This window comes from Manis javanica, chromosome 10 (assembly GCF_040802235.1).
Source record: "Manis javanica isolate MJ-LG chromosome 10, MJ_LKY, whole genome shotgun sequence".
NCBI classification, from domain to species: domain Eukaryota; kingdom Metazoa; phylum Chordata; class Mammalia; order Pholidota; family Manidae; genus Manis; species Manis javanica.
The window spans coordinates 118,738,481-118,765,252 of NC_133165.1; the positions used below are offsets into that span (position 1 = coordinate 118,738,481).

Genomic DNA, 26,772 nt, shown 5'->3' on the forward strand with positions numbered 1-26,772 from the left:
GAGTCCTCAGAAGGCAGCTCCCGAGCAGCGGGGAGTCTGTCCCTGTGCTGCAGGCTGCTCTGCTGGACGGACCACATGGGAGCAGCCTGAGGAAGCTCCACACACCTCCCGTGGGCTTCAGCCACTGTGCCCCTGGGTATCCACCGTGGGCAAGCAAGGACAGGTCCGGAGGCTGGTGCACGGATGCTCACAGCACGGCAGCTCCAGAGGCAGCCGCCACAGGCCAGAACGACCTGGCGTCCACCCGCAGGCGACGGGAACTGTGCTGTGTTCTTGGAGTAGAATACCACTCAACCCCTCACAAGGAGCAGAGTGTTGATACAACCACCTACGTGAACCCCAAATAGTTCCTTACACTGTGGGAAAGACGTCAGACCAAAAAAGAGTGCACGTGTACCACAGGCTTCCATTTTCAGAGCCTTCTAGAACATAGAGCAGTCGTGCCAGCGGGAGAGCGCTGCCGGGCAGGGAGGCTCGGCTCGGCGTGTGTTCATCTCTGGTGGTGGTGCTGGCTTCACAAGTATATCCATGTGTCAGAACTTGTCACATTGTGCCCTTAAATGTGCACACCTTATTGTATGTCAGTTATATGCCACAGAACTCAACAGTAGGAGGGTCAATTGCTGTGACTAAAATCAGGCAATATGTATAAAACTTTTAACGTGACAATTTTACTTCTAGAAAATTTACGCTGCACAAGTGATCATGCAGTTGCCTAAAGACAGGTGTGCAAAGCCGCTTCTTCACCGCCTTGGTGGTAACAGGAAACATGGAGCAGTTTGCTTGTCCCATGACAAACTCAGTTTGCGTTTAAGCACACACACACACACACAGAACCAGTTCTTGTGCAGAATCTGGAGGCAGGTGACCAAGGAGCCAGCGTTTTGCATTACCTGAAGGCCTGTGAGGCTGCTGAGGGCAGAGCCCTACCTGAGCTCTGCGGGGAGGAAGGTCCTGCCCAAGGGGCCCCCAGGGGAGAGGGTCCAGGACTGCACCAGCCCTGCAGGGCCTCCCTTGAGGTGAGCAGGAAGGGACACATGCTCCATCCAGTAAAGCAGAACCTCTGTTGACAGAATTGCTTTACTTAACATTTATTTTGAAAAAGGAATTCAAAAACGAGAGAGAAGCCTTTTTAGCAGCTCCTTATCAGGTGTTCTTTATTTTCATTATGTTTTAAAGGGTAGGACAGGACTTGTGGTCTATGCAGAGCTCTTTTAAATAGAGCAGGTGGAACCGGGGATGCTTGTGTGTACTCTTCACCCTATGCCACACAAATGCAAAGCTTTCATTAAGCCATTTTTCTGTACAATGTTTCTAGAACCAGAAAGCTGTTAAAGGCCCTAAGCAGGTGACACGGGAGGGGCAAGCTGGAGCCCAGGACGCCCTGGGGCTGGCGGCCTTTGCAGCAAAGACAAGAAGTCCGGGTGCGTATGGTGGGGGCCCTGAGGAGCAGCCACCCTAATGTGTGCCTTGAAAGTAGACCCTTTGAGAAGCTCACTGTCCTTCAGAGTGGTGGGGAGATGTGTGCAGCCTGACAGTTCTGTAACCAGAAAGATGAACATTCTTGTCTTATCTGAAGACCCAGCAAAGACTAGATGTTCTAGGTTAGATAGTTGAAAAAACCTTCATGACAAGAGGCTGCACTTGTCCACTTTTTAAGCTCAGGTCTCCTAACACCTAGGGCAATGCTGCGTATGCACAGCAGAAGAGTGGATTGAATAGCCTACGGTTTTGCACTCAGAAAGCTGGTTTTCCTGACTCTGTTTAGCAAAGCCCCCACAGGTTATTGGCAGGACTATCTCCCCCATGGCCTTGCAGGAGGGAATCTCCCTGACAGGGTTGGCGACCTGTACCATGTTCTCAGCTGCTCAGGGCCGTTGGGCCTCTACCTAACAGTGTCTCTCCTTCGGATGCAGTGAATGGGATGCAGGTCCTGAAAGCGAGCAAGGAGGGCTTCTTCAATCCGGCGCTCAACGAGAACCAGAAGCTAGCCGTTAGGAGGATCCTCAGTGGCGACTGCCGCCCACTCCCATATGTTCTTTTCGGACCTCCCGGGACTGGGAAGACTGTGACAATAATAGAGGCCGTTTTACAGGTGAAAGCCCAGGCAGTGACATACGTAGCAGCAAGTGTAGCTCTGTGCTGTGCTCATGTCATCAGGAAGTGGGAGTGTAAATTGCAGAAACAGTGGGAAAGAGCTTAAGAAATCCTTTATTTCATATTCGGCAACATTTATTTTATATTGCTTATGTGAGCATGTAGGATTTTAAAAGCTTATTTCACACATTTAGGAAGAATCTCATTTTCAGAATGGCAGATCATTCAGTCAAGTCATAATTTTACCACAGAAAATTTCCCTTTATAGTAACTAAAGACACCATTCTGCGAAGTTTCAAGTGTCTGTCTCCATTTATATTTAAAATTGAGTTTGTGGAGATAGTGTGTGCTTAGGACTTTTGTGCCAGTCGGGACCCACATGAGCAAACACCTGCTGAGTCCTTAGCTAGCACTGAGCTGCCAGCCGGGTGCGAGTTACCCTTCTGCACCTTCCCCTTGGGATCTTGGAGAATGTGGGGAGCTCCGCCGCCTGCTCTTGCATCTCATTGGCACGTGCACCCAATGGGCAGGGCCATCAGTGTGGGTGTCAGGGCCGCTCAGACTCGCCGCCCTGAGTTTGCACTTGGAGGGTGGCGTCTATCCCTCTTTGTCTCTTTTGTGCCCTGGATGAAGGTGTACCATGCTTTGCCGGACAGTCGGGTTTTGGTCTGCGCGCCATCCAACAGTGCTGCGGACCTGGTATGCCTGCGGCTGCATGAGAGCCAGGCTCTGCGGCCTGGCGCCTTGGTCCGGGTGAACGCTACCTGCAGGTCCGAGGAGGTGAGCACCTTGGACGGCCCTGGGGAGGACGCCCTAAGTCCTAAGTGGCAGTTCCCGGAAGGTTCACCTCACTCAGGCTTCCCGTCTGGGCTGTGTCCTCAGCGTTCTTAAATACTGAGTTTTCCCCTCGACTTGACCGCCAATGTATTGTTTCCTCTTGGTCCTTACCGCGTTGGCTATCAGTATCCCTTTACGAAAATAAAAGTTGCAGTCTGTTGTAGAATGAGATATTGCTTACCAAAAGGAACTGAATGTAGGAAATATATAAAGTTGTTTAGGGAAGGATCTGCGGGATTATATATTATATGCATGGCTCTAAGGTCCATAAAGCATGGGCTAAGTTAATGAAATATTTTGATTTAAGGAAATAGTCTTAAAACTTTAATCTTAAAATCCTAAATCATACTTAGTCATAACTATGAAGTAGAAGTCGGACAAGATTAACCTTCAGAATCCCTTTCAGCTTTGTCAAACGTCCAGTTTAAAGCACTTAATAATTTGGTCCCCACCCCTTGCAGACAGTCGCTGATGCCATCAAACCTTATTGCAAAGATGGAGAAGATGTCTGGAAGGCCTCGCGCTCCAGGGTGATCATCTCCACATGCAGCAGTGCAGGGCTCTTCTACCAGATAGGGTTGAGGTGAGTGTAGAGGTGGCAGCACAGCCCATGGTGGGGGTACCGGGGTTTCAAGGAGCTTAGCAGCATCCCAGGGGAGCGGCCTTCCCTCACAGAAGGAGCTGCGATTAATACGGAATCAAAAGCGCAGGTGCTCACATGCTAAGCAAGATGCACGATGCCCGTTTCCAGAAGAACTGGAACAGATGAGGTACAAAAATGAGCGTGCCAGTTTCCTCCTCTGTAGGGAGGGCTCAGTGGGCGTCATTTGTGGACTTGACAGCTTGAGACTTACACACTTGGGCCCACATTCAAAGATGTGAACTGATTACCAGTGGAAAGAGAGAGATGGGGCCCAGCACTGCGCCCCTGCCACCAGGAGTGGGGGCCTTGGTTCCAAACAGGGCTCTGATGGGGCCTGTCTCAGGGTTGGAGGCCCAGGGCTCAAGCCCGGTGTCCCCGCTCTATGGGGCCCTGAGCACTCTCAGCACTGTCCCCAGGTGCTGCTGGCATAGGGGGACCACCATGCAGGGTTGGCAGCCAGCTCACTCTTCTCACGTTAGCCATGGGGAAGCCGAGGCCGGAGGGCTGATGTGACCTGCCCAAGGTCCTGCAGTCAGCCTGTGGGGACACAAGGGCGGGTGTTGTTGCCTAGCTTCTAACACATGCCACTGTGAAGCCTGTGACAAGGCATGGCTCGTGTCACTGTGCCTATTCCCAGCCCACATGCATGTGTTGCATTTGGGGTCCCAGGTGATGATAGGAATTGATGTAGGTCTCCTGACAGGTGTGGCCCCAGGCTCCGCGAGCCCAGCCATGGGTGTCAAGGAGTTAGCTGCTAAGACAGAAATGACCATTTAGGGCATGTTTGGCTTTAGAGTCGGACACTTCACACATGTGTTTGTGGATGAAGCAGGACAGGCGAGTGAGCCAGAATGCCTTATTCCTCTCGGGCTGATTTCTGACGTCAGCGGCCAGGTAAGGCCTGTTTCCCTGCAGAGGTGGGTGCTCTGCACTCCCAGAGCTGGGTCTAGGCCTGTGCAGGATGCCTGGTCGACAGGTCAGGAGAGGGGCCGGCCCCGTGAGGCAGCGCACACCCCAGCCTGTGGGGAGGGAGCAGGGCTGCCTTGCCCTTTGAGGATACAGTTGTCAAACCGAAATGAAAGAACAGTTGTGGGTGCACGGGCGAGGCACACCCCTGCTGCCTGTGAGTGAGCAGCCAGGCAGGGATCTGGGCACCAGACCCCCCACCTGGCTGCTGCAGTCCTGCCAGCCACCTCTAGACTGAGTCATCAGCTGCTGCCCTGCTCACACCTGTTGCTTCCTCAGGCCCCTGTGATGGGGACCGGGGGTCATCCTCCTACCCCCCATACACTCACTTAAGGGACATTCCAGCTCCTCCTGGTCCCCAGGTCCCAGCCCCTCCCATTTCTGTGGCCAGGGTATGCTGGGGGACAGTCTCACCAGGGAGCTGAGTACAGGCCTGGGAAGCCACCAGGTCAGGAGGACAGGGGGCCACTCCAGGGAGGAGTGGGTGCAGAGACTTCCAGGACAGGGCAGAGGCTGCCCGTGACAACAGGGAGTGCCGGGGTTGGGGGGTCTCGCACGGACCAAGCTGCGTCCCGCCCTCTGCAGCCTGAGTGACCTTGGGGCCACCCACCCCCACCTGCACTCTCAGAGGGCAGGAGGTCAGACTGCCCCTCACCCACTCCCCAGAGCCCACCTGGCCCGTGATTCTGGTGCATCATGCTGGCCATCTGCCTGCACCAGCTCGGGTGCCCACTCATGCCCACAGATTGTCCTCGCTGGAGATCCCATGCAGCTCGGACCGGTCATCAAGTCTAGGCTGGCCGTGGCCTATGGGCTTAGCATCTCTATGCTGGAGAGACTGATGTCCCGACCAGTGTACCTGAGAGACGAGGCCGCATTTGGGGCTTGTGGTGCCTACAACCCCTTGTTGGTAAGCTCGGGCTCCACACGGGCTGCCCAGGAGGTGACAGTAGTCACAGGCTAGAGGAGGGGGCCCATCCTTCCCTGAGTCCTGCTCCTCTGTCCCAGGAACTCAGAAGTGTAGTTGGCGGGTCCCCTGAGGGGTTGGCAGTCCCAGGGAGCTGAGGCCAGCAGGGAGGCAGTGAAGTCTGCGGTGGTCAGCCAGTGTGGGAAGTGGAAGGGACCGCTGAGGGGCAGATGGCTCCCAGCCGACCACCTGGAGGGAACCTGGGTGTGCCCCCCCGCCCCAGAAAGGTGAGCTAAGGAGGGTCATTCCCTGAGCTCAGGCAAAGGCAGCGCTCACTAACTGAACTCAGACATCAGACAGAAATGAGGGAGGTGCTCTTGGGCAGATCTTCAGGGACTTAGCCTGAAACCTGTGTCAGGCTGTCAGCCGCTGGGCCCTTTATCCCAGAAGCATGGGGGGAAGGAGAGCGCAGCAGGGAGGAGGGGAGGGCTGGCCTCAAGAGGGGCTGCAGTAAGGGTCACGGGGAGGCTCTGGGGAGCCCCAGAAGCCGCCCCAAGACGAGCCAGAGCCAGCCATGTGCCTGTGCCGACCGACCATCCCCCAGGTGGGGCAGTGCTGCCTGCATGCCGCACGTGCCTCCTCCCAGGGCTCTGGAGCTGCAGCACCTCCCCAGGACCCGCAGGCCCTCGTGGCCTGGTGTGGGTGAGGGCAAACTGAGATGCTCATCCAAGTTTGGGGTTTTGATTGGTGTCCTGGACGCTGGACGTGTGATCATTGAGCTGGGGTTTGCTACCAGGAGTCAGCAGAACAAGGCGCTTGTTGGGGATCAGGTGGAGGCAGATAAAGGGCTTTACCTACATACTGGACTGCTGTCACCCTCTGGGGACGGGCTGGGGCGCAAACTGTCCTGCCTGCAGGGCTTCATTCCGAGACCGGTAGCTGCTGCGCCAGACGTGGCTGGCCCATGGGAGACTCCTCAGCTGTCTAGACCCAGGGGACCCAGCCTCTCCTTTCCTGATGTTCATGTTTTTTAGAAAAAGGGACCCTCTGACAAGTTGTCTGGTGTGGAGACCATGTCCCAAGCAGGTAGCAGGTGCTGAGCCAGAGCTGGGAGGGCAGGTGGGGGCAGGAAGGGCCCTGGGCCCCAGGATGGGCCTCAGCTTCCTTCCCCTGGGCAGAAAGGCCTGGTGGGCGCCGCCCCTGTCCCCACCTGCAGACCACCCCGCCCGCAGGTCACGAAGCTCGTGAAGAACTACCGGTCGCATGCGGCTCTGCTGGCTCTGCCGTCCAGGCTGTTCTACCACCGAGAGCTGGAAGTCTGTGCAGACCCCCAGGTGGTGACCTCCCTGTTGGGCTGGGAGAAGCTACCAAGGAAAGGCTTCCCCCTGGTCTTCCACGGCGTGAGGGTGAGTCGGGGGCTGGCCCGGGAGGGAGGGGCTCAGGTCCGCTGGCATTGACCCCCTGGGCTGGTTTCAGGGTTGATGCATGTTCTGAGCAGGTGTTCTGTTTCATCCTGCCATGGACCACGTGCTAACCCTGGGCCAAGCTGGTGTCGGGAGAGTAAATAAAGCCAGGGAGGAGAAGGCTTCTGCCCCTTAGGCCAGCCCACCCACCCATGGTGACTGTGCACAGAAGGCCCGGGAAGGGGCTGTCCCCCGATGCTTTACCAGGAGTATGGACAAGCTTTTGGGGGTGGGTGGCAGGCTGGGGGTCGGCTCCCATGCCGCAGGAGCTACCACCACTCCTGGACCAGCATCAGGCAAGGGAGCTGATGTGGGGCAGGGATAGCGCCTCCCCTGCCTCAGCACCACCTGTTGGGTGCACCTGAAGGGAGGAGTTACACACTTGGTTGTCAAAAAAATCACAAGTGTGCACCAAAGTCAAGGTGCTGGTATTGGAATTCAGTTGTTAAACCAGAAGTTAAGGTTTGCATTAACTGCCCCCAGAAGTTGTCATCCAGTTTGGGGGTACCCCTGGGGTGGTGGTGTCCCTCCCGTGCAGCCTGCCCTTGGAGCATGTTTGCTTCTCAGAAGAAAGTGGAGGAGTGTGTACAGGTGCCACGGTGGACAGCAGAGGTCAAGGGAAGGGCTGGTCTCACTCGCACCCTGCACCTGGTGAGGGGCCCTCGTGGGCCAGGCTCCCCCACAGCTCTGCCTATGCTCAGAGGCTTTCCTGCGTATCAGAAGAAACAAATTGGAAAATGCAGTGTGGGGCTCTGAGGTCCCTGTCTTGCATCTGGTGGTCAGCCTGGGAAGTGAGCACTGCAGAGAATCAGATTTGTGAACTGGGAGAGGGGATGTGAGCAGGCCAGTTCTGACAAGGTGTTCCCTACATTCAGTGCCATGCACGTGCGGGTCAAGGGCTTTCCATGAGAAACTGACTGTAGATGTTGTCAATGCTCACAACACTTTTGTGGAAGAAAACTGAGGTAGGACGCCCCTGGATAATGTGGCAATAGGAAGTAAGAGGGCTTGGGGTCAAATGAATAGTCGAGAAGAAAGGCAGGTCATGAGACAGTCCAGAGACGTCGACTTGTTGAGTATCTTTCAAGGGCCAGATTGTGTCCCGGGCTTCTAATATGTAATGCATGTGGGGCTCGGGCTGGGCTGCACGCCCACTGTTTGATCCCAGGTTGACTGGCCGTGGGCCTGCTGGCTGGTCCCATGTCGGATGCCCTTCCCAGGGTGTTCCCCACCACAGTGCCACCTGGACTTGGGTGTGGCTTGCTGTGTGTCCCTGGTGGAGCACACGGCAGAAGATGCTGCCTGAGCAGCAGAATAAAGCCCCAAGGTGGGGCAGGAGCCTGCACAGCACCCCAGCCACTTGACTGGCTTCCTACTGCCCGGCCAGAGTTGAGGAGAGAGGCATGACCCCACCAGAGCCGAGGATGTGACTCCCTGGACCCTCAGGAAGATAAGCCAGCCTCTGATCCAACTGAAAAACCAGTTTGGGACTTAGTTACTAACTTCACCTGTATCTGTCATCACTCCCCTTGCTAACATGTTCATCTGTTTTCTTTGTTGTGACTCCCATCAGTGGACACTTAGTTCCTGGACCCTGGTCCTCTTCCCAGGGAGGTACTGACGCCAGCATCCCTCAAGCGTGGCTCTGCCCTGGCACGTGCCTTCTGACAGGCCTACCCTTCAGGGATTTCTAGACACCTGCAGCTTTTTCTTTCTTTTTTGAAGTATCGTCTATGATAGTACAGCCTTAGGTTGGTTTCAGATGTACAACACTATTTTCTTCTTTGATCCCATGGTTATAGTAAAGTGTATTTTTCTTAATTTCCAAGTGGCTAAAAATTCTGTTTTTTATTTTCTAATTTTATTAGGTTCTAGTAAAAAACTGTGTCCTGTAAACTTTTTGCTTTTAATAATTTGTGGCAAATACATATCAGTTTTGGTAAATATATACCCCCAAAAATGTACATTCTCTACCTGAGAGATGTACATTCCATTTGCATTTTTTTTAATGAATTTGTGGGCTCTGTTATTCGGTTCTTCTGTGTCCCAGCTTAGGTTTTGTCTGCTAGGCACTCACGAGTGAGAGAGGGGCAGCGAAGGCTTACATGGTAATTGTGCTTTTCTGAGCAAATTCTTGAATTTCTAATTGTTCTTGCCTTACATAGTTAATCAGCTGCTGTGCTGTTTTGTGCACATAGTTGCACATTGTACGATGTACGATGTCTTTCCATCGTATTTCACGTTTTAGCTTTAAAGTCTATCTTGTAATACTATGAATGTTGCCACTCCTTGTTTCTTTTCCCCTGGCATCTCTTTGCCTGCTATTCTCATTCTTTACTATTTTACTTGAGGTATATTTCGTAGCAGAAGCTAATGTTTATATTTAATCCAACTTGAGAGTCTCTGTTTTTAATGAGATAAATCAGTCCAGCCTATGGCTATTTAACTTCATCCCTTCGTCTTCACCTTTATTACTATTGCCATTTCTTCATTTTCCATATTTTTCCCTTTTTTTTGTAGCTGATTGGTTGCTCTTCACTGAATGTTTTTTTTTTTTTGTCAATTTAGAAGTTGGCCATAAGCATTCACCCATTGATCTGATTTTTAGTTACCATTCATTGTAAAGCTAAAGGGTAAATTATATGTGGCTTAACAACAGCAAAAACACATCCTGAAAACTAATATATTCTTATTGCTATATGGTGTTCCCTTTTTAAATTATGGTAAAATATACATAACAGAATTTACAATGTTAGCTATTTTTAAGTGTACAATTCAGTGGCATTAAGTATATTCACATTGTTTTGCAACCAATCTAGAACTTCCTCACCCTCTCAAACTGAAGCTCTGTCCCCATTGAACGGCCCTCCCAGCTCCCGTGGAGGGAGCCTCTCCGCGCCTCACAAGCGGTCCCCCCGTGTCTGTCCTCCTGAGACTGGCGCACTCCGCTGAGCAGTGTCCTCGGGCCCATCCGTGCCGCAGCAGGTGTCAGAAGGCCCCCCTTTTAAGGCTGAATAGTTATCCGTCTTGTGGACAGACTGCATTTTGCTCATCCACCATCTATGGACGGGCTCTTCGGCTGCTTCCATGTTACAGCAGTTGTGCACATGCTGCAGTGAACATGGGTGTGCAAACATTTTGTTGAGACCCTGCTTTCACTTCCTCAGGTTCACATGCAGAAAAGGGATTGCTAGATCCTGAGGTGATGCTATGTTTAATTTTTTTAGGAACCTCCACACTATTCCACAGCTGCTGCTGTGTTTTGCATCCCCCCAACAGTCAGTGCACAGGGTCCGATTTCTCCACATCTTTGCCAACACCTATTTCCTCGTTTTTTGGTAGTAGCATCCTGGGTGTGAGGTGGGATGTCACTGTGGCTTTGATTTGCGTTTCCCTGACGAGTGATGCTTGAGGGCCTTTTCCTCAGCTCACTGCAGGAAGGTCATCTGCTTGTCCTCTTGTCGACTGGCTGTCCGCGAGCCCCCACCAGCCATGAGTGCGGCAGCCACCAGTCCGCTCTCCCGTGGCTCCCAGGTCCGCCTCCTTTCCTTTCCTGGCAGCTCTGGTGTGTCCCCTAGGGGCCTGCGTGCCCTCCCGCACTGTGCACCTTGCTCTCTGACCAGTGCTCGGCGCTGCAGCTCTGGGGGCTCGGCCTGTCTGCCCTGCTGGAATGTATGCACCGCCTAAGGACAGGAATGTTTCTCTGTCTCACTCGTGGGCTCCCAGCACCTGCTGCTCCTGTTGAGTGAATGAGCTTGTGTGACAGATGCACCACTCTCTTGTCTCCTGATGACCCAGGGTGACGAGGCTCGTGAGGGGAGAAGCCCATCATGGTTCAACCCTGCCGAAGCTGTCCAGGTTATGCGGTACTGCTGCCTCCTGGCCAGGAGTATGTCAAGCCAGGTGTCCGCCAGTGACATCGGTGTGATCACGCCCTACCGCAAGCAGGTGCGGGCCTGCTCTCCACTCCCTGTTGAGCTTCCCTGGCCTCTGAGCCCAGAAACAAGCTCGCTAAGTGGTACCAGGTCCCTCCACAGCTACTGCCTCTGTGGCCCATGTGGCACAGACCCTGCAGGCACCCACCCCCAGGGTCCTGGTGCTCAGAGCCTGGGGACAGCTCTTCAGCTCCCAGTTGCCACCTGCCAGTGGGCAGAGCAGGGCGCCACTCGCGGACTGAGTGTGTCTGTCTGCTGTTCCTCCCACTCACCTGCCGCCTCCTGGCGAGGACTTGAGCTTTTCCCCACCACTGAGCTTTTTTTCAAGTTCTCTACTTTTTCCCAAGATTGTAAGTGGGTGCTATTTTTACTGACACCTAAGAGATCTTAAGCTTCATCTGCACCCTGTTAGATGAGTCAGCTTCCTTCAGGGGCAGTTCTACTCCTGCTGGCTTGTCGGCCACTTTTCTGAGTCGTCTTCCTGGCTCTCCTGCTGTGGCTGCCACGTGGTCCACCACCTGGCACCCAGGCTGTCCAGGCCCCCAGAGTGTGAGATCCTCCTCCCCACGAGGGGCCCAGCACCATCCCCGGGGAATGCCCTGTCTTTCTTGGGCCTGCGCATGTCCTCACTTGCCTAGAAACGCATCTCCCTGCCCCTGCCGCAGCTCAGGAGGCCTCAGTCCTATAGTGCCGTGCCCGCGCCCCAGGGCACATGGACCGAGGGCGGCATGCATTATGAATCAGCTTGGGTTTGATGAACTAGGGTTTGGAATTGAAAAGCAGTATTGCATGTTGGCTAGTATTTGGCTTATGCTGAAGCATGAAAAGAAATAGATTTGTAAGATTTTATCTTTAATCCTTTATCTGTTTCAAAGGTGGAAAAGATCCGAACTCTTTTGCGGAATGTTGACCTGATGGACGTGAAGGTTGGGTCGGTAGAGGAGTTTCAGGGGCAGGAATACTCGGCGATCATCATCTCCACTGTGGGTACCCCTGTCTTCAGGGGCACCACCCGCCACCGCTCGCTTCCAGGCCCGCTGCCCTTTCCTCTTGCTAACTGCAAATGGAGGCACACCTGAGATGCCGTCTTTATTCCTCTCTGTGGTTTTAGGTGCGGTCAAACGAAGGCAGGTTTGAGGATGACAGATACTTCTTGGGTTTCTTGTCCGATTCAAAAAGATTCAATGTTGCGGTCACCAGACCCAGAGCCTTGCTGATCGTGCTGGGGAACCCTCACGTCCTGGCCAGAGTGAGTGCAGCCTCGTGGTGGAGCTGCCTGAGGCGAGGGTTCCTGGGCGAGTGCTCGGGCTGGCGAGCCTGGGGCACTGCCCCTCAGGCTGAAGGCCCGGCTCCTGGTGTCTACGCAGGACCCCTGTTTCAGTGCCTTGCTGGAATACAGCATTGCAAACGGTGTCTACACGGGGTGCAACCTGCCTCCAGAGCTCCAGTCGCTGCAGAGGTGAGGCTCTTCCTGGCAGCTGTGGGAGGGAGTGGTCCAGCCCACTGTGAGAGTCCAGCCCACCACCCCTCCTCTCTCCCCTCCTGCAGCTGAGGCTGGACATCAGCGCCCTATGACCTGCAGCAGAGCCCGGGACCTGAGGGACAGGACCAGAAGTCTGTGCGCCTGTGATAGAAGAGGGCCAGGAGGCCTGGCTCCACGCCCCAGGGGTCTGCTGCTCTGTCTCTGTGCTGTGACCCCTGCACACTGCCCTGTCTCAGAGTGGCCGTGAGCATGGGGGCTGCCTGGTCTGATAGAGCCTGCTCCACACTGCTGTTGGCCCCGCCCACCAGCCCTTCCCTGCCCCCACAGTTCCTGCAGCCTGTCACCAAAATAAACACCAAGTGGGACATCCAGCATAACTTTCTGCCTAAAAAGGGTTCAGATACTGGGGGGATGGCCTTGCTTTCATGTGGCCTTTGATCCTTGGTGGCCTCACGATGCCTTCTCCTGGTCCTTGAGCCCGCATTCATGTCACGCAATGGCTCTGCAAAGCCCAGGGGCTCTGCAGGGACTCTGCTTGGGGACAGGCTTGCCAGGTGGAGGCGGGACTGGCACCCTGCCCGCCCATGCCCAGGCTGCCTCAGTGAGCAGGAGCCACCACAGCCCACGTGGAAGGCAGGGCCAGGCCCCAACCGGGAGATGCCCAGAGGCACAGCCTTGCCTCCCTTGCAGCCCAACACAGCCTGGGGCCTCTGCCCCTTTACACGGATGGGCAGGGTGCCAAGCAAGAAGCCCTCTCACCTGAGGGCCTGCCCCGCAGCGAGGCAACTGCTGCCACAGACCCAGGGCCCTGTTTGTTGTGCCACTCCTGCTGGGCTGCCAGCACCTGTGTTTAGAGCATGGCTGCGTCCTCCAGAGGGTAGCTGGGATGGTGGGCTGCGTAGAGCGTGTGTGGACACCAAGGTACAGCCCCCCCATACCTTGAGGCCAGGTGCTTCCAGGAAGAAGCATGAAGAGTCGGGCATGATGAGGGATCAGCAGCTGGTGGGGTGGGCCCTGGCCAGCCCTTCCGCTTAGGCCAGCAGGCCAGGGCACGGAGTTCTTATGGGTGCATAGCTTCAGTCTGGGGACCTTGCTTCTGAAACTGCAGCTTTCAGAGGACCGCCCCTTCTCTCTTGGCCTTTGTAGGCAGGTGGAGAACCTGCAGGACCAGGCCCTGCAGAGGTCCCTGCCCTGGGCAGGTACATGCAGGCGCAGGAGACCTTCTCTCCCCGGGTCTGTGGGAACTGGCCCTGCCATCTCCCTGACCTGCCTGGCCCAGGAGGGGCCTCACTGCCCAGCTGTGGTTTCAGGACGTGGGGAAGGTGTGCTGTGAGCTGCTGGCCAGCAGAGGCTCTAGACTCCATGGTCGCTTAGGAATAAACCAAGAGCAGAGAGCACATGGGCTGGGTGTACCTGGTGAGAAACTTCCCTGCATGCTCAGACTTCCCATGGCCACGCAGGGGGATTCACGTGTGTGGAGGACAGAGCTGGCATGCCTGAGCCACATCAGGTGCATGTGCCCAGAGCCACAGAGGCGGCCCGACAGGTGCTGCTCTCGGAGTGCATCCTCCAGGTGGGGGCAGAGGCTGGGCCAGGGGACACCAGGATTTATGCCCGACAGCCTGGCTGTGACTGTCCCAGCCCTGGGCAGGCGGGCCTGGGGCTCAGGGCTCCTCCCAGGTGTGGGCATCATGCAAGGGAACTTGGGTGCAAGTCTTGTCACACACACATGCTATTCCAGCCACAGGAGGGCCCCTAACCAGCCCCTCCGGCCTCAGGAGTGGTTGGTGCCCAGCCGGGGAGGGTTTGGGACCCTCTGTGGGCCCAGGGGAGTTCCATTTCGCAGGCTGCTGACCTCAGGCACACCATGCGTCCAAGGATAAAATTATCAAGAACTAGGTGCTTGGCCCCCTGGTGCCAGGTGGGGAGGCAGCAGTCTGGCCCACCTGGGAGGTCCCCTCTGTGGCTTAAGCCAGGGCCTGACCTCCCACCACCCCAGGCCAGTGTCTTGGGTTCAGCAGGGGAAAGAGGAGCTGGTAGCAGGCAGGTGGCCGGGAAGGGAGCTGCTGGGCCCCCTTCCGCCAAGTTCAGCCACAGACTGGAAGCGACCTTGCTGAGCACCGCTGGGCTCAGCCTGAGAGGGGAAGCCCCGCAGGGCGGGGAGAGCTCACCACAGGTCCTGAAAGGGTGCGGCGGTGGGAGGGGCAAGGCAGAGGGTGCCTGCACCCGGGCTCCAGGGCTGCCCCTGCCGAGTGCACCCCTGCTCCCCAGGGTGACAATCAGGCCCCGTGAACAGGAATACAGTCTTCCCCATTGACAGACCCCCGTGGGCCATTGACTGCAGGTTGCCCACGGGTGTCCGCTGGACCCAGAAGCACGTAGCAGTTTGCCAGGATGGAGAGGGTGGGGCCTCACTGCTTCGAGAAGCACTCCTGGCTTCATGCAGTCTGCCCCAGAGTGTGCCTGGCTGCCCTGTGCCCCACCTGGTCATCTTGGGAGTCAGGATCCCACTGCCCCCCCCGGGTCAAAGCCCCTTGTTTCCCATGTGGCCTTTCTCCTCAGCGTCATCCCCGGCCAGCCCACTGTACACAGCCATGTCTCCCTCTCCAGAGCAGTTTCAGGGGCCAGAAGTCTGACATCAAGTGGTGACCAGTGGGGTCCAAAAACGCCCTAGGGGAGGAACAATTGTTGGCTGAGGACATGACTTCCCCTGTCAGTCCTCCTTGGCAAGAGGCAGGATCCACCCCCCGTTGTCCTGCCGGGGAGTCGGGGACAGAGCTGGGGTGGTCCTGAGGCTGCCGGCCTAATGTCCCCTCACCCCTGTCCACCCGTGTCACAGAGCTCTGCCTCCACCTAGAAATGTGCATGGCACCCGAGACTGCAGCTGCTCTGCTTGGCACTTACAGCCCAGCAAACCCAGCTGTGCGCCAGGTGACAATGTCCCCACCCGGGAAAGAAAGGCAGCAGGTGTTGGGGCCTCCTGGTCGACAGCCATCCCCCAGCACCAGGGTGTGAGCACTTGGGGTCCCACAGGCAATGATGGGCCAGGCACGTGACCCAGTCCAGGGGACAACAATGATCCCGAGGCTTGTCCAGGGTGCCCGGAGGCCAGGGGGGTGGCTCTATAGAGGACTGAGGGCACCAATGCCCCATGGGCAGGAGATCCAGCACAGCTTCGCTGTGTGGCTGCCCAGTGAGGAGGGGAGGGGGGCCAGCGCCGGTGACCAAGCAGGAGGGTGCCAGCCACAGGAGGGAAGCACCACGGGGTTCCCGCTCAGAGGGCCTTGGCCTGTGGCAAGCTGCGCCACCCTGGGAAACAGGTGAAGGTCCTATAGGAGGAGTGGCCTGCACTGGACTTCTTTTCTTTTTTTAACTTCTGTGCTTGGAGGTCCCTTAAGTGAAACCTCACTTGGTTTTAAGATACCTAAAGTTTTTCTGTATCATTTTTAAAGCTGCTCATTCCCAGCATGTCTGAATGTTGTCATTTTTAAAGCAGAACAGTTAGAAAACAGCCTTTTCAGGATATTCAGTGGAATCAAAATCCCACTGCAATTTGACACTCACCCTGGACCACTTGGGAAGGACCCAGTAGGCTGCGCCTCGTGGTGTCAGCCTCAGGGTCCCCTCCTTCCCCCAGAGCTTCGCCTGGGGAATTGCCCAGAGGCACAGTGTGGTCAGAAGTAGAGGCGTGGCAGGCGGGCTGCTCTCCTCCAGGGTGCGGGCCTGAGTGCATCCTGCCCCACCTCACATCTGCGTCAGCTGGCACAGATTCACGAGAAAGCTCAGCTCACCTGCCACCATTCCCCTTCCCTCCACCAGGCACCTGGCCACGTGGGTCCCCAGGGGACAAACAGGGACAGAGCTCCCAGCAGCCTGGGCTGGAGTGTGGGGCGAGGAAACCCTTTGCTGTTCAGATAGTGGAGTTGTTGGTTAATCCCATGTGACCCAACCTAGGGACACACACCTGTTGTTTCTCCGAGACGTGTGTATTCCCTGATGCAGCTGTTGGTTTTGATTTGTGAAACCATAGGATGAGCCTGGCAAGAAGAACTTCATCTGGAAAGTTACCTCCACAGTAAGTACAACTAGAATGACACATATATTGCAAATCTTCACAAAAAACTTTATGCATGGGAGTAAAATTGGCCTTGAGATGCATCAGCTAATGGTTGTCCGTTCTCATGGGAAAACATTACTGGAGGCTGGACTGACACGGGTTCACAGAAGAGCTGATAAAACTGTTACCTAAATGAAGATGCGGGAATACAAGTTTTGCTGTAGTGCTGTCAGTCTTTCACAATCCTGCCATGTGTGAAAAGCCACGTTAATGCATCACCATGAGAAAGGACAAGCTGTTCCCAAGGCAGTGCTTCCCCTGAGACGGGGTTTGGGAGGGTACCCCTGTTCTCCACATTCTGCGGCAGGGAGCAGAGGCCAGAGGGCTAGGCTCCAGGGTCTCTGCAGGACTTGAGCCCCCACCCAGCATGTCGCTGAGGACCTCTGCTATGGGCCCACCCATCCCCATCCAAGTCCCTCTCTGGCTCTGCAGTCGGGTGACAAGGGTGCAGGATCTGAGGGCCAGGCCTCAGCTCTGCCAGGGGCCTCCTGGTCAGGCTCCAGCTGCTTCCTCTGACGTGGAAGGCAGCTAGCCAGCGCTCCTTGCAGAGCACCCCGGGCACCATCAGTTATCCACAGAACAACCCTATCCTGTGGCAGGCCCACAACCTGCCCCTGCCCACGTGCCAGTGCTGAGGCCAGCCACATGCAGCACAGCGGACAGGACACCGGGGCAGAGCGACGCGAGCCATGATATGAGGGACGATGTAGCCAAAGCAGCAGGACTTCTACCAAGAAATTATTTTAATGCCATTACAGGACATGAAGATCTAAATAAAAGGGAAGATATACTATGTTGATGAATTAGGAGTCTTAACATAGTGCAGAATCCAGTTTTCTCCAAGGTAGCACACATTCTAGGCAATCTCAATATTTTCAGCTACATTTCTTTGATGGAAACTTGACCAAGTCCTTTTAAATTGTAGTTGACCCTCGAACAACATAGGTTTGAACTGCATGGGTCCACTCATGCAGATATTTTTCAATAACTGATTGGAAAATTTTTTGGAGATTTGCAGCAATTTGAAAAAGCATTTTCTCTATGTTACTTTACTGTAAGAATATATATGCAAAATGTGTTAAATCAGTTGTATGAAAAAAGTAAATCAGTTGTATGTTAGAGATTAGGCTTCTGGTCAACAGTTGGCTATTAAGATTTTGGGGAGTCAAAGTTATATTTGGATTTTGATTGTGCAGGTAGTTAGTGCCTTTAGCCCCCATGCTGGTCCAGGCTCAACTTACATGGAAAACTAAAGGTCATGAATACCAAAGTCATTGCTGAAAAGGAAGAATAAAGGGGCACCTGCCCATCCGCATACCTGGTGTACCCCAAAGCTGGAACTACAGAAGCTGCTGCTGCAGGTGAGGGGACAGACCCGCTGCAGGTCAGCTCAATGTAGAAACAAAGTCGGATTCCAGCGGTCCTGCTTGGGGGCCACAGGAGAATGAATGTAGAAGACAGACCATCTTACTCCTGGATGGACACTGGAAGGCATCTCTGACACGGAAAAGAAACCCCAAAACTACAAGCCATACAACTGTGGTGGCTTTGAGCGCCCCATCACAGTGAAGGCTTTCTGTCCATACCCAGATAAACCCACCAGACAAAACCCGGAGGAGGGTTTACAGCTGATCCACAGAGGCAAGTCCAGAACTCCTGCAAGTCAGCCAGAGGCGACACCAGGTGTGCAGGCTTGGAGAGGAAGGAAGCATGCACACCCCACTGGTCACCAGAAAAAGGCAGACCAGAAACTGTGAAACTAGGTCCCCAACCCCAGGTAACACCAGGAGCTGGGAATGCCCCAGGGCAGGACCCCTTTTCACCGTGGGAATGTGGCCTCCTGGGAGGAAGGGAGGCACCGCCCACAGCACCTCTGAGGGGCTCCCCAAGGGGCCTTCCGGGGTCTGCACCAGTCACGGGGGTCAGCTGGGTCATGGTGAGGGGCGTGTGGGTTATCTGGTAGGTCTCTGGCTTATGTGGGGAGTGTCATGTTCTTTGCGGGTTCTTTGCGGGCGGTCCGGGTTGCCTCAGGGGTCTGGGCTGGTCGGGAGTGGGGAATAGGAGCAGCCGAATATTCCTCAGAAAGTGGTGGACAAGGAAAACATGTTAGAGGCCAAGGGTGGGTGTCATGCAGGTGCATTGTCCAGACCCATAAGAAAGGTAAAAATGCAAGGGGTGAAGCCCACGTTTGATACAAGACACCCCATCTCTGAGCCCCACAGGGCAGGTTGCTCACAGCAGTGACCCAGGGCCTGCAAGTGCCCAGGACATACTTGTTGGCCGAATTTTTAAATGAAGGTGAAACTCCAACCACATTAAATGTTTTACAGAGAGTGCATGTATACCCCCATTATAGTGAAAGAGGGGCCAGCCGTGAAGGAATAAAGAGAAAATGTGATAAACCGCAGAGGGTCTTTCGGACATGAAATGGAGGCTAGGCTCTGCTCCTGAGACCAAAGCCAGACTGTTCTGAGGGTGGGAGTGGGGGGGACGGCGGCCAGGGGGCGGGAGGTGGAGGGGCTCCGGCCAGAAGCACGGGAACCCCCCCAGAGCCCGCCCCGGCAGCTGGCACAGGCCGGCGAACGTCTGTTGAGGGGGGCAAATGGATGGGGGACCAGGGGGATGGGAAGGGAAACGGGACAGGAAGGGGCCGTGGGGTGGGTGGCACGGGCCGAGCTGTGGGCAGGGGGCGCAGAGCCGAGATCCCGGCAGGTGCCGGAACAGGGAGCGGCCCCCCGCCCGGGTCCGCGGCGCCCCCCGCCCTCGGAGGCCGCCTGGGGTCGGCGGCGGGGACACCGCGGGAGGCGGGGCGGGGGTCGCCCGCGCTCGGCCTCTTCCACCTCCGTCCCGAGGAAGAGGAGGAAGGACCGGGGTTGTTACTTCATTTAATTTAAATATTTTTGCAAAGTCATCCCCGGCGCCGCATCTGCGGCGGGGGGAGGGCGGGGCCACGCCGGAGCCTCCGCAGGTAAACAGCCCCCTCCCCGCGGCGGGAGCGGGGCCCGGCCCGGCGGCACAGCGGCCGCCGCCCCCGCGAGGGACGCGCCAGGGCCGGGCCCGGGCCCCAGACCCGCGCCCCGACCCCTGCCCGCGGGGGCGGCGGCGAGCGCCCCCGCCCCCGGCCCCCGCGCCCCATGCACCACCTTCTGGAGCAGTCGGCGGACATGGCGACGGCGCTGCTGGCCGGCGAGAAGCTGCGCGAGCTGATCCTGCCCGGCGCGCAGGACGACAAGGCGGGCGCGCTGGCCGCGCTGCTCCTGCAGCTCAAGCTCGAGCTGCCGTTCGACCGCGTGGTCACCATCGGCACCGTGCTCGTCCCCATCCTGCTGGTCACCCTGGTCTTCACCAAGAACTTCGCAGGTGAGAGCGGGCCGGGGGCGGGCGGCGCGTCCTCCCTCCGGCCACCCCGCCGCCGGCCGCCGCACTGGGGTCTCCAGGCAGGCCCTCCACACGCGCCGCGGCCATGTGGGCGTCCGGGCCGCCGCCTCCGAGACCCCTTTCCTTTCATTGCTGTGTTCACCTTACATTCGCTTTCCGGGGGCAGCGGGGCGGGCCTGGAGCCGATGGTCCCGCGTCCATGAGGCAGGGGGTCTGGCACGCAAGGGGGGTGGGGAGCAGGGGGGGTCAGGGCCTGAGGGAAGGACGAGTGGCCCGGGAGGGACCAGCAAAGGACGTTACAGGTGGTGAGAACAACTGATGACAAGGCAGAGGGCGCATCTGGACAGGTCCGGGGAGCGGGACTCAGGTCGGGGGGTCTTTGAGAAGCTGCAGGTGCCGGTCAGTGGATGGGTGACGCCGTGCCGGAGGCCTGGGGAGGTCTGCGGGAGAGTCGGCATCAGGCGGAGGTGGGTGGTGGGCCCTTCTGGCCTGCGGGGCTCCTGCCGACAGAAAGCAGACTGAACTGGCAGAGGCAGAGGCACCGCGGAGTGGGCGCTTAGGCGCTGAGGCCTGAAGTCACCGTACTTGGGCCTGGGTATACCCTCCGCACGAGGGGGCACTTGGACGCCCCTAACTAGAAGTAACCCCAAGTGGAGCTGGAAGATGGGCACAAGGCAGTGGGCCAGCCTGTGGGGAGCCGGGGGCATGGAGGAGGAGAAGCGGGCTCCTGGTGCACGGCACCCCAAAGGCCTGTGGGCAGGTGGAGGTGGCCACTGGAGGCAGGAAATGGTGCCCCCAGCTGGGGTTTGACTGGCAACAAGGGGTCTCAGGGCCCAAGTGTCCAATGAGGCCCCTTCATAGCCCTTGGGCCATGTCTGAGGGCCAGAGGTGCCCATCGGGGGCAGAGAGCTGGGAGCTCCCGTGCACCTCTTGAGGGCAGAGGGACATGTGTCTCTGTCCCCTGAGTAACCCTGGCCAACATGTCTGATCCTGTGCTGGGTCTCACAAAGGTCTCATTTTATAGGGGTCCCTGTGACCTAGGGATGCCAGACCTGAGGGTAGACATTGTCCAGGCCACTGACCCCACCACCCCTTGGAGGGGGCCCTCCACCAGTTTCTGTCTTTGGACACCAGTGCCCAGATAATGTGTCAGGACACGTGCGCAGGGCCTGGGAGGCACAGCACTCAGGCGGGGGCATGACCCACGTGTGTGTGGCAGTGGGCCCTGCTCGTCCCTCGGCACGTTTCCTGGGCCAGTGGGAGCAAAGCGGACAGATTCGGTCCCTCACAATGACAGAACTTTATTTCACAGTCTGGAGGCCTGAAGTCTCAGGTCAGCGGGTGGGCAGGGCTGCCACCGCAGAGGCCTGGGAGGGCCCCCCTTCGCCTGTCCTGCCGTGGCGGTCCCTGTGCTCCTCGACCTTCCTTAGCATCACTGTGGCGCATCGCCCAGTCTGCCTCCATTCCCACACGGGTGCCGTCTCCCTGGGGGAATCTGTCCAGTTCTCTCACCGGGGCTCCAGTTACTGGATCTCTTCTTACCTTGTTCATACCTGCAAAGACCCTTGTTCCAAATAAGGTACATTCACAGGTACCTGGGATTGGGGCTTGAACATCTTTTGGGGGACACAATTCTACCCCCTAGAGATGCACACAGGAGGGCCGGCAAGCTCATGACTCAGGTGACCCCCAGGGACAGGGGCTCCCACTCAGATATACCGCTCTGAGTGCAGCTCACCCCACCAGGCCTGGGGTGCCAGGGTCTCCCAAGTACACCCCCACCCCTGGCCCTGGCAGTGCCACCTGCCTCCCTGTGTGGAACCACCCTTTCATGCCTGCATCTGCTCATGGACCTGCGTGCACCCACAGGGCCCACTGCTGGTGTGGGGAGGGGGCCTGGTGTCCCCCAGCGTGGGTGAGGCAGGTCTTCTGAGAAGTGGCAGATGGGTGCTGGTACCTACTGCCTGCTGTCCTGGGACCGGAAACCCACTGTGTGGGACATCTTATCCTCAGTCATGGAACAAATAGCGCTGGCACCGGTTCTGAGTCTGCCGGTTCACCCCTCCCTGAGACGGGATGCCGCATCTGTGGCCCCCACGGTGTGGGGGAGCCCTGGCTGCTTCTCTTGCTCCCCTGGATCAGGGTCTGAGGCAGGACAGTGGCCACGCCACCTGGTGCTCCTGTCTCAGGTGAGCTGTGTCCTGGTACCTCGTTCAGAACTTGGAAGCATCCTGGGGTCCTCTCCCCAGACCCAAGGACAGCAGGCACACAGGGAAAAGGGCACTTGTAGGTGAGAACCAGATGTCCACAGAATGGACTTGGAGGTGCAACCCTGCAGGCAGGAGGGTGCTGCTTAGGTAGGGCAGAGGTGCAAGAGGGAGACAAGGTCAGGAGCTCTGACCTTGTGGTCAGAGGCCCCTCCATCCAGTTCCCTGAATAGAAGCACCCCCAGGGACCTGTCCCTTTGGCACTGTGTTTGCGCTCATCTGCAAGGTCTGATTTCTGAGGCCCACCCCGAGCCCCTCAAACCACCCCACAGTGGGGGTTGTCAGACTGCCAGTTGTGGGGAGCCAGGCGACCTCAAAGTGCAGGAGTACTTGTGGGGTCTCTGCCCTGAGGTGTAGCTGGCCACCCTCCCCAGCCCCTCACACAGCACCAGCAGCGGCCATCTGTCCTTTAGGCGTGGACACGATTCTGTCTATAGGGCTCCGCACAAGGCAGGCACCCTGCAGTGTGAGGCACGGGGGCTCCAACAGACTGACAGGCATGTTAGTCCCTACCTGTCCTGATGTCAGCTCCCTTGGGGCATTTATTTGGGGGGTGAGAGGACAGTCCAGGCTGGGGCGGGATTGGCATGTGCCACACAGTGGCTGTGGTTGGAGTGAGGGCCTCCTCTCTGTGGGGCGCAGGGCTCTCCCAGCCTGCAGATGGGCCCACAGACACCCAGTCTGGGTCCTTTGGGGGCTGTGAATGTCAGGAGCCGGCTCTGCACAAGGGTCGGCTCCAGACCTGCCAAGTTCTACCCTACAGGGAAGTGTCCCACATGACCTCAAGCCAGGTGGACCCCAGCGTGGGGTTCCTGTGCTCATCTGTGCCCATCACTGTGGCCCCTCCTAGACACTCCATTTGGATCTCGGTCACTGCCTCTGCCCCAGGGTTCTCAGGCCTGCCCTCCCCTGAGGGGCCTGGCAGAGCTGCCCCTCCCGCTCTCAGGCAGGCAGGGCCATGCTGCTTGCTTTAGCTGCGCTGCCCTGACCACCTCTGGCCAGGCAGAACCCAAGCAGGCCACCTGCACTCCTAAAGACAGAGCCCTGGGCACGGCCAGGCAGGGGCCAGCAGTGCCCTGGAAGAGGGACCCCAGTGCAGTGCTGGGGCCTGTCCTGTTCCTCTCTGGGACTGTTACCCGGTGTGCACATGGACAACTCAGGGCATTTGGCTAGGGGCCTGACTACTCCCAGCGCGGGTCAGACCCTGGGGGCCACGTGGGTGGGGCTGTAACCCCCACCCAGAGCCACAGCTGACTGTTGTCAGGGGGTGCCCTGGGTGAGCCCCACACACCACCACGGTCGGGACATCGTGGAGGGTACGCTGCCAGAGGAAGGGAGCTTTCCATTTAGGGCACAGTAGCCCCACTGGGGTAGTTGTGGGGGCTGGGGCAGGGTGGGGGCTGGGGCCCGACCGGTGCCCCACCCCAGCCCCGGGTCCTCTCTGCCCCCAGAGGAACCCATTTACTGCTACACTCCGCACAACTTCACCCGCGACCAGGCGCTGTATGCCCGTGGCTACTGCTGGACAGAGCTGCGGGATGCGCTGCCCGGCGTGGACGCCAGCCTGTGGCCGTCGCTGTTTGAACACAAGCTGCTGCCCTACTCGCTCCTGGCTTTTGCAGCCATCATGTATGTGCCTGCGCTGGGCTGGGAGTTCCTGGCCTCCACCCGCCTCACCTCCGAGCTCAACTTCCTGCTGCAGGAGATCGACAACTGCTACCACCGGGCGGCCGAGGGCCGCGCCCCCAAGATCGAGAAGCAGATCCAGTCCAAGGGGCCCGGCATCACGGAGCGCGAGAAGCGCGAGATCATCGAGAACGCCGAGAAGGAGAAGAGCCCGGAGCAGAACCTGTTCGAGAAGTACCTGGAGCGCCGCGGCCGCAGCAACTTCCTGGCCAAGCTGTACCTGGCGCGGCACGTGCTCATCCTGCTGCTCAGCGCGGCGCCCATCTCCTACCTGTGCACCTACTACGCCACCCAGAAGCAGAACGAGTTCACCTGCGCGCTGGGCGCGCCCCCCGACGGCCCGGCGGCCGCGGCGGCCGTGCGCGTCAGCTGCAAGCTGCCCTCCGTGCAGCTGCAGCGCATCGTGGCGGGCGTGGACATCGTGCTGCTGTGCGCCATGAACCTCATCATCCTCGTCAACCTCATCCACCTCTTCATCTTCCGCAAGAGCAACTTCATCTTCGACAAGCTGCACAAGGTGGGCATCAAGACGCGCCGGCAGTGGCGCCGCTCCCAGTTCTGCGACATCAACATCCTGGCCATGTTCTGCAACGAGAACCGCGACCACATCAAGTCGCTCAACCGGCTGGACTTCATCACCAACGAGAGCGACCTCATGTACGACAACGTGGTGCGGCAGCTGCTGGCCGCGCTGGCCCAGTCCAACCACGACGCGACGCCCACCGTGCGCGACGCGGGCGTGCAGACCGTGGATCCCAACGCCAACCCTGCCGAGCCCGAGGGCTCCGCCGAGCCGCCCGTGGTTAAGCGGCCGCGCAAGAAGATGAAGTGGATCCCCAGCAGCAGCCCGCTGCCCCAGCCCTTCAAGGAGCAGCTGGCCGTCATGCGCGTGGAGAACAGCAAGGCCGAGAAGCCCAAGCCGGTGCGTCGCAAGACCGCCACGGACACGCTGATCGCGCCGCTGCTGGACGCGGGCGCCCGCGCCGCTCTCCACTACAAGGGCGGCGGGGGCGGGGCGGGCGACACAGGCCCCGCCCCCGACAAGAAGCACGCCCGCCACTTCTCCCTGGACGTGCACCCCTACGTTCTGGGCGCCAAGAAGGCTAAGCCCGAGGCAGTGCCCGCCACCCTGCCCACCTCCCGGAGCCAGGAAGGGGGCTTCCTGTCCCAGGCAGAGGAGCGAGGGCTGAGCCTGGCCGCAGCGCCCACCAAAGGTAGGCCAGTGGCCAGGGGCCGGGAGGAAGGGGCCTGGAGAGCCACTGCCCAGGCCCCAGGGGGGGGGACCCTGCCCACCCCTTCCACAGCCCGGGCCCCTGGGAAGCCTGGCAAGGAGGTTGAGGATTAACTGGGTGGAAGCAGGGCAGAACGCAGGTGGGACCCCAGCGCGCCCTTAAGGATGCAGCCAACCCGAGGGCCGAAGAGTATATGGCAGTAAGGTTGCCTAGGCCCTTGAGAAGGTTCCAGAATCGGGCTCCACTCTGTGGAGAGGGATGGCCAGAGGGAGGAGGGAAACCCTTCCGGAGGCCGTTCCTTGCCGTGAGCCCCGCCTGCCTTGCTGGGGCCAGGGAGGGGGCCCGTGGGGTGTGACGCGCCCCTGTTGGGCTGTTTGCAGACGCTCCACTGCCCGAGAAGGAAGTCCTGTACCCAGCAGAGCCGGCCCGCGCCGCACTTCCCTCCGGGGGCCCATTTCACGTGTGTTCACCCCCCGCTGCCCCTGCCACAGCCCCCCTGTCTCCAGCCGGCCTGGGCAAGGCGGATCCCCTCACCATCCTGAGCCGCAACGCCACCCACCCATTGCTGCACATCAGCACGCTCTACGAGGCCCGGGAGGAGGAGGATGGGGGTCCTTGCGCACCCCCGGACATGAGCAGCCTCATCACCATCCCCCCCCCCCAGCAGATCCTCATTGCCACCTTCGACGAGCCGAGGACAGTAGTGAGTACCGTGGAGTTCTGAGGGACAGGACCGCCCGGGCCTCCGCAGCCCCTCTGCATGACCTTGGTGTGCCGCTGACCCCAGCCCACGTGGACATGGTCTCCGCTTCGCCCAGCTCTGCCTGCACCCCTGGCCTCCTGTCCGCATGTCCTGGGGCTCAGCATCCCTCCCACCCTGCTCCCCAGATGGCATTGTTGGGGTGCTGGCTGGGCCAGGGGCTGGGTGTGACCCCAGCAGAGCCACCCCACCCCTGCATCAGGTGTTCAGCTGCAAGGTGAAGAGTTTATTTTTTTAGTCAATTTTGTCCTGGGCCCAGGGTGCTGGACTGTGAGGCGCTGGGCTGTGGCAGGACATCTCAGCCCCAAGCCTGAAAGGAAGCTGGAGCTGGTGGCACCAGGGGGTTGGCCACAACCAAGGGGCCAAGCTCAAGGTTGCCCCAGCAGGCACCAGGAGCGGGGGTGAGAGGGGCTGGAGTCTGCCCTCCAGCCAAAGGTCCACATGCACTTTAACCTTGTCCCAACTTACCCGTACTTGATTTTACTATGATTACTGTAACTAGCAAGTGTGTTTATCAGGAGACTTGGATGCATTTAAAACAAAGGATGGTGTGTGTGTGTGTGTGTGTGTGTGTGTGTGTGTGTGTGTGTGTGTCTCCGAGTGTGTGTGCATGTGCACGCAGGCGTGTGCGTAAGAAAAGATGGGTGTGGGCACCAGCGTGTGAGCAAGCGCATGGTGGCCGTGTGCGAGCCAGGGAAGGAGTCCAACGCAATAACCATGTCCCCCACCAGGCCCCCAGCCTGGCCCCAGGGCCCACGCCACTTGCAGTGGGAGCCCAGGGCCGGTGGCAGGCCTGTCCCTATTACCTCAGCCACGGTGACAACGTGACAGTATTAACAAAGTAGCACCGAGCATATCAATAAATACTATTCTGATACCATCTGAGTCCCAAGTGGTTCATCCTGCAAGGGGCCTATGCCTGGCTGAGGCATCAAAGGAGAACACAGGCAGGTGGGCTGCATCCCAGCACGTGTTTTCAGTGCAGTTCTGTCATCATTCGG

General features: G+C 58.1%; 2 protein-coding genes across 9 annotated transcripts in view; both read left to right on the plus strand.

Annotated features, from left to right (window-relative positions):
- MOV10L1 (Mov10 like RNA helicase 1) overlaps positions 1 to 12,722 on the plus strand; it is a 51,780-nt gene extending 39,058 nt beyond the window's left edge. For 3 of the 5 annotated variants that reach the window (XM_073214074.1, XM_073214073.1, XM_073214075.1), the window contains exons 16-27: positions 1,319 to 1,424; positions 1,917 to 2,095; positions 2,731 to 2,877; positions 3,396 to 3,517; positions 4,372 to 4,471; positions 5,289 to 5,453; positions 6,683 to 6,856; positions 10,712 to 10,861; positions 11,724 to 11,831; positions 11,960 to 12,097; positions 12,216 to 12,307; positions 12,397 to 12,722. In XM_073214074.1, the coding sequence (XP_073070175.1) occupies positions 1,319 to 1,424; positions 1,917 to 2,095; positions 2,731 to 2,877; positions 3,396 to 3,517; positions 4,372 to 4,471; positions 5,289 to 5,453; positions 6,683 to 6,856; positions 10,712 to 10,861; positions 11,724 to 11,831; positions 11,960 to 12,097; positions 12,216 to 12,307; positions 12,397 to 12,400 (1,485 nt within the window). In that variant the 3' untranslated portion in view covers positions 12,401 to 12,722. Of the gene's footprint in view, positions 1 to 1,318; positions 1,425 to 1,916; positions 2,096 to 2,730; positions 2,878 to 3,395; positions 3,518 to 4,371; positions 4,472 to 5,288; positions 5,454 to 6,484; positions 6,620 to 6,682; positions 6,857 to 10,711; positions 10,862 to 11,723; positions 11,832 to 11,959; positions 12,098 to 12,215; positions 12,308 to 12,396 lie in introns of those variants that run through there. The other 2 variants (XM_073214077.1, XM_073214076.1) reach the window with 2 other exon arrangements.
- A 6,362-nt stretch (positions 12,723 to 19,084) lies between these two features.
- On the plus strand, positions 19,085 to 26,665 carry PANX2 (pannexin 2). 4 transcript variants are annotated; one of them, XM_037006726.2, is made up of 3 exons: positions 19,085 to 19,808; positions 23,545 to 24,993; positions 25,503 to 25,868. In XM_037006726.2, the coding sequence occupies exons 1-3, from the start codon at positions 19,583 to 19,585 to the stop codon at positions 25,733 to 25,735; spliced, it is 1,908 nt and encodes a 635-aa protein (XP_036862621.1). In that variant the 5' UTR covers positions 19,085 to 19,582; the 3' UTR covers positions 25,736 to 25,868. The 4 variants fall into 4 exon arrangements, with proteins under 4 accessions (XP_036862621.1, XP_036862619.1, XP_036862620.1 ...); XM_037006724.2 differs by having other exon boundaries at positions 19,087 to 19,808; positions 25,676 to 26,665; XM_037006725.2 differs by having other exon boundaries at positions 19,087 to 19,808; positions 25,679 to 26,665.
- Positions 26,666 to 26,772: the final 107 nt, after the last annotated feature.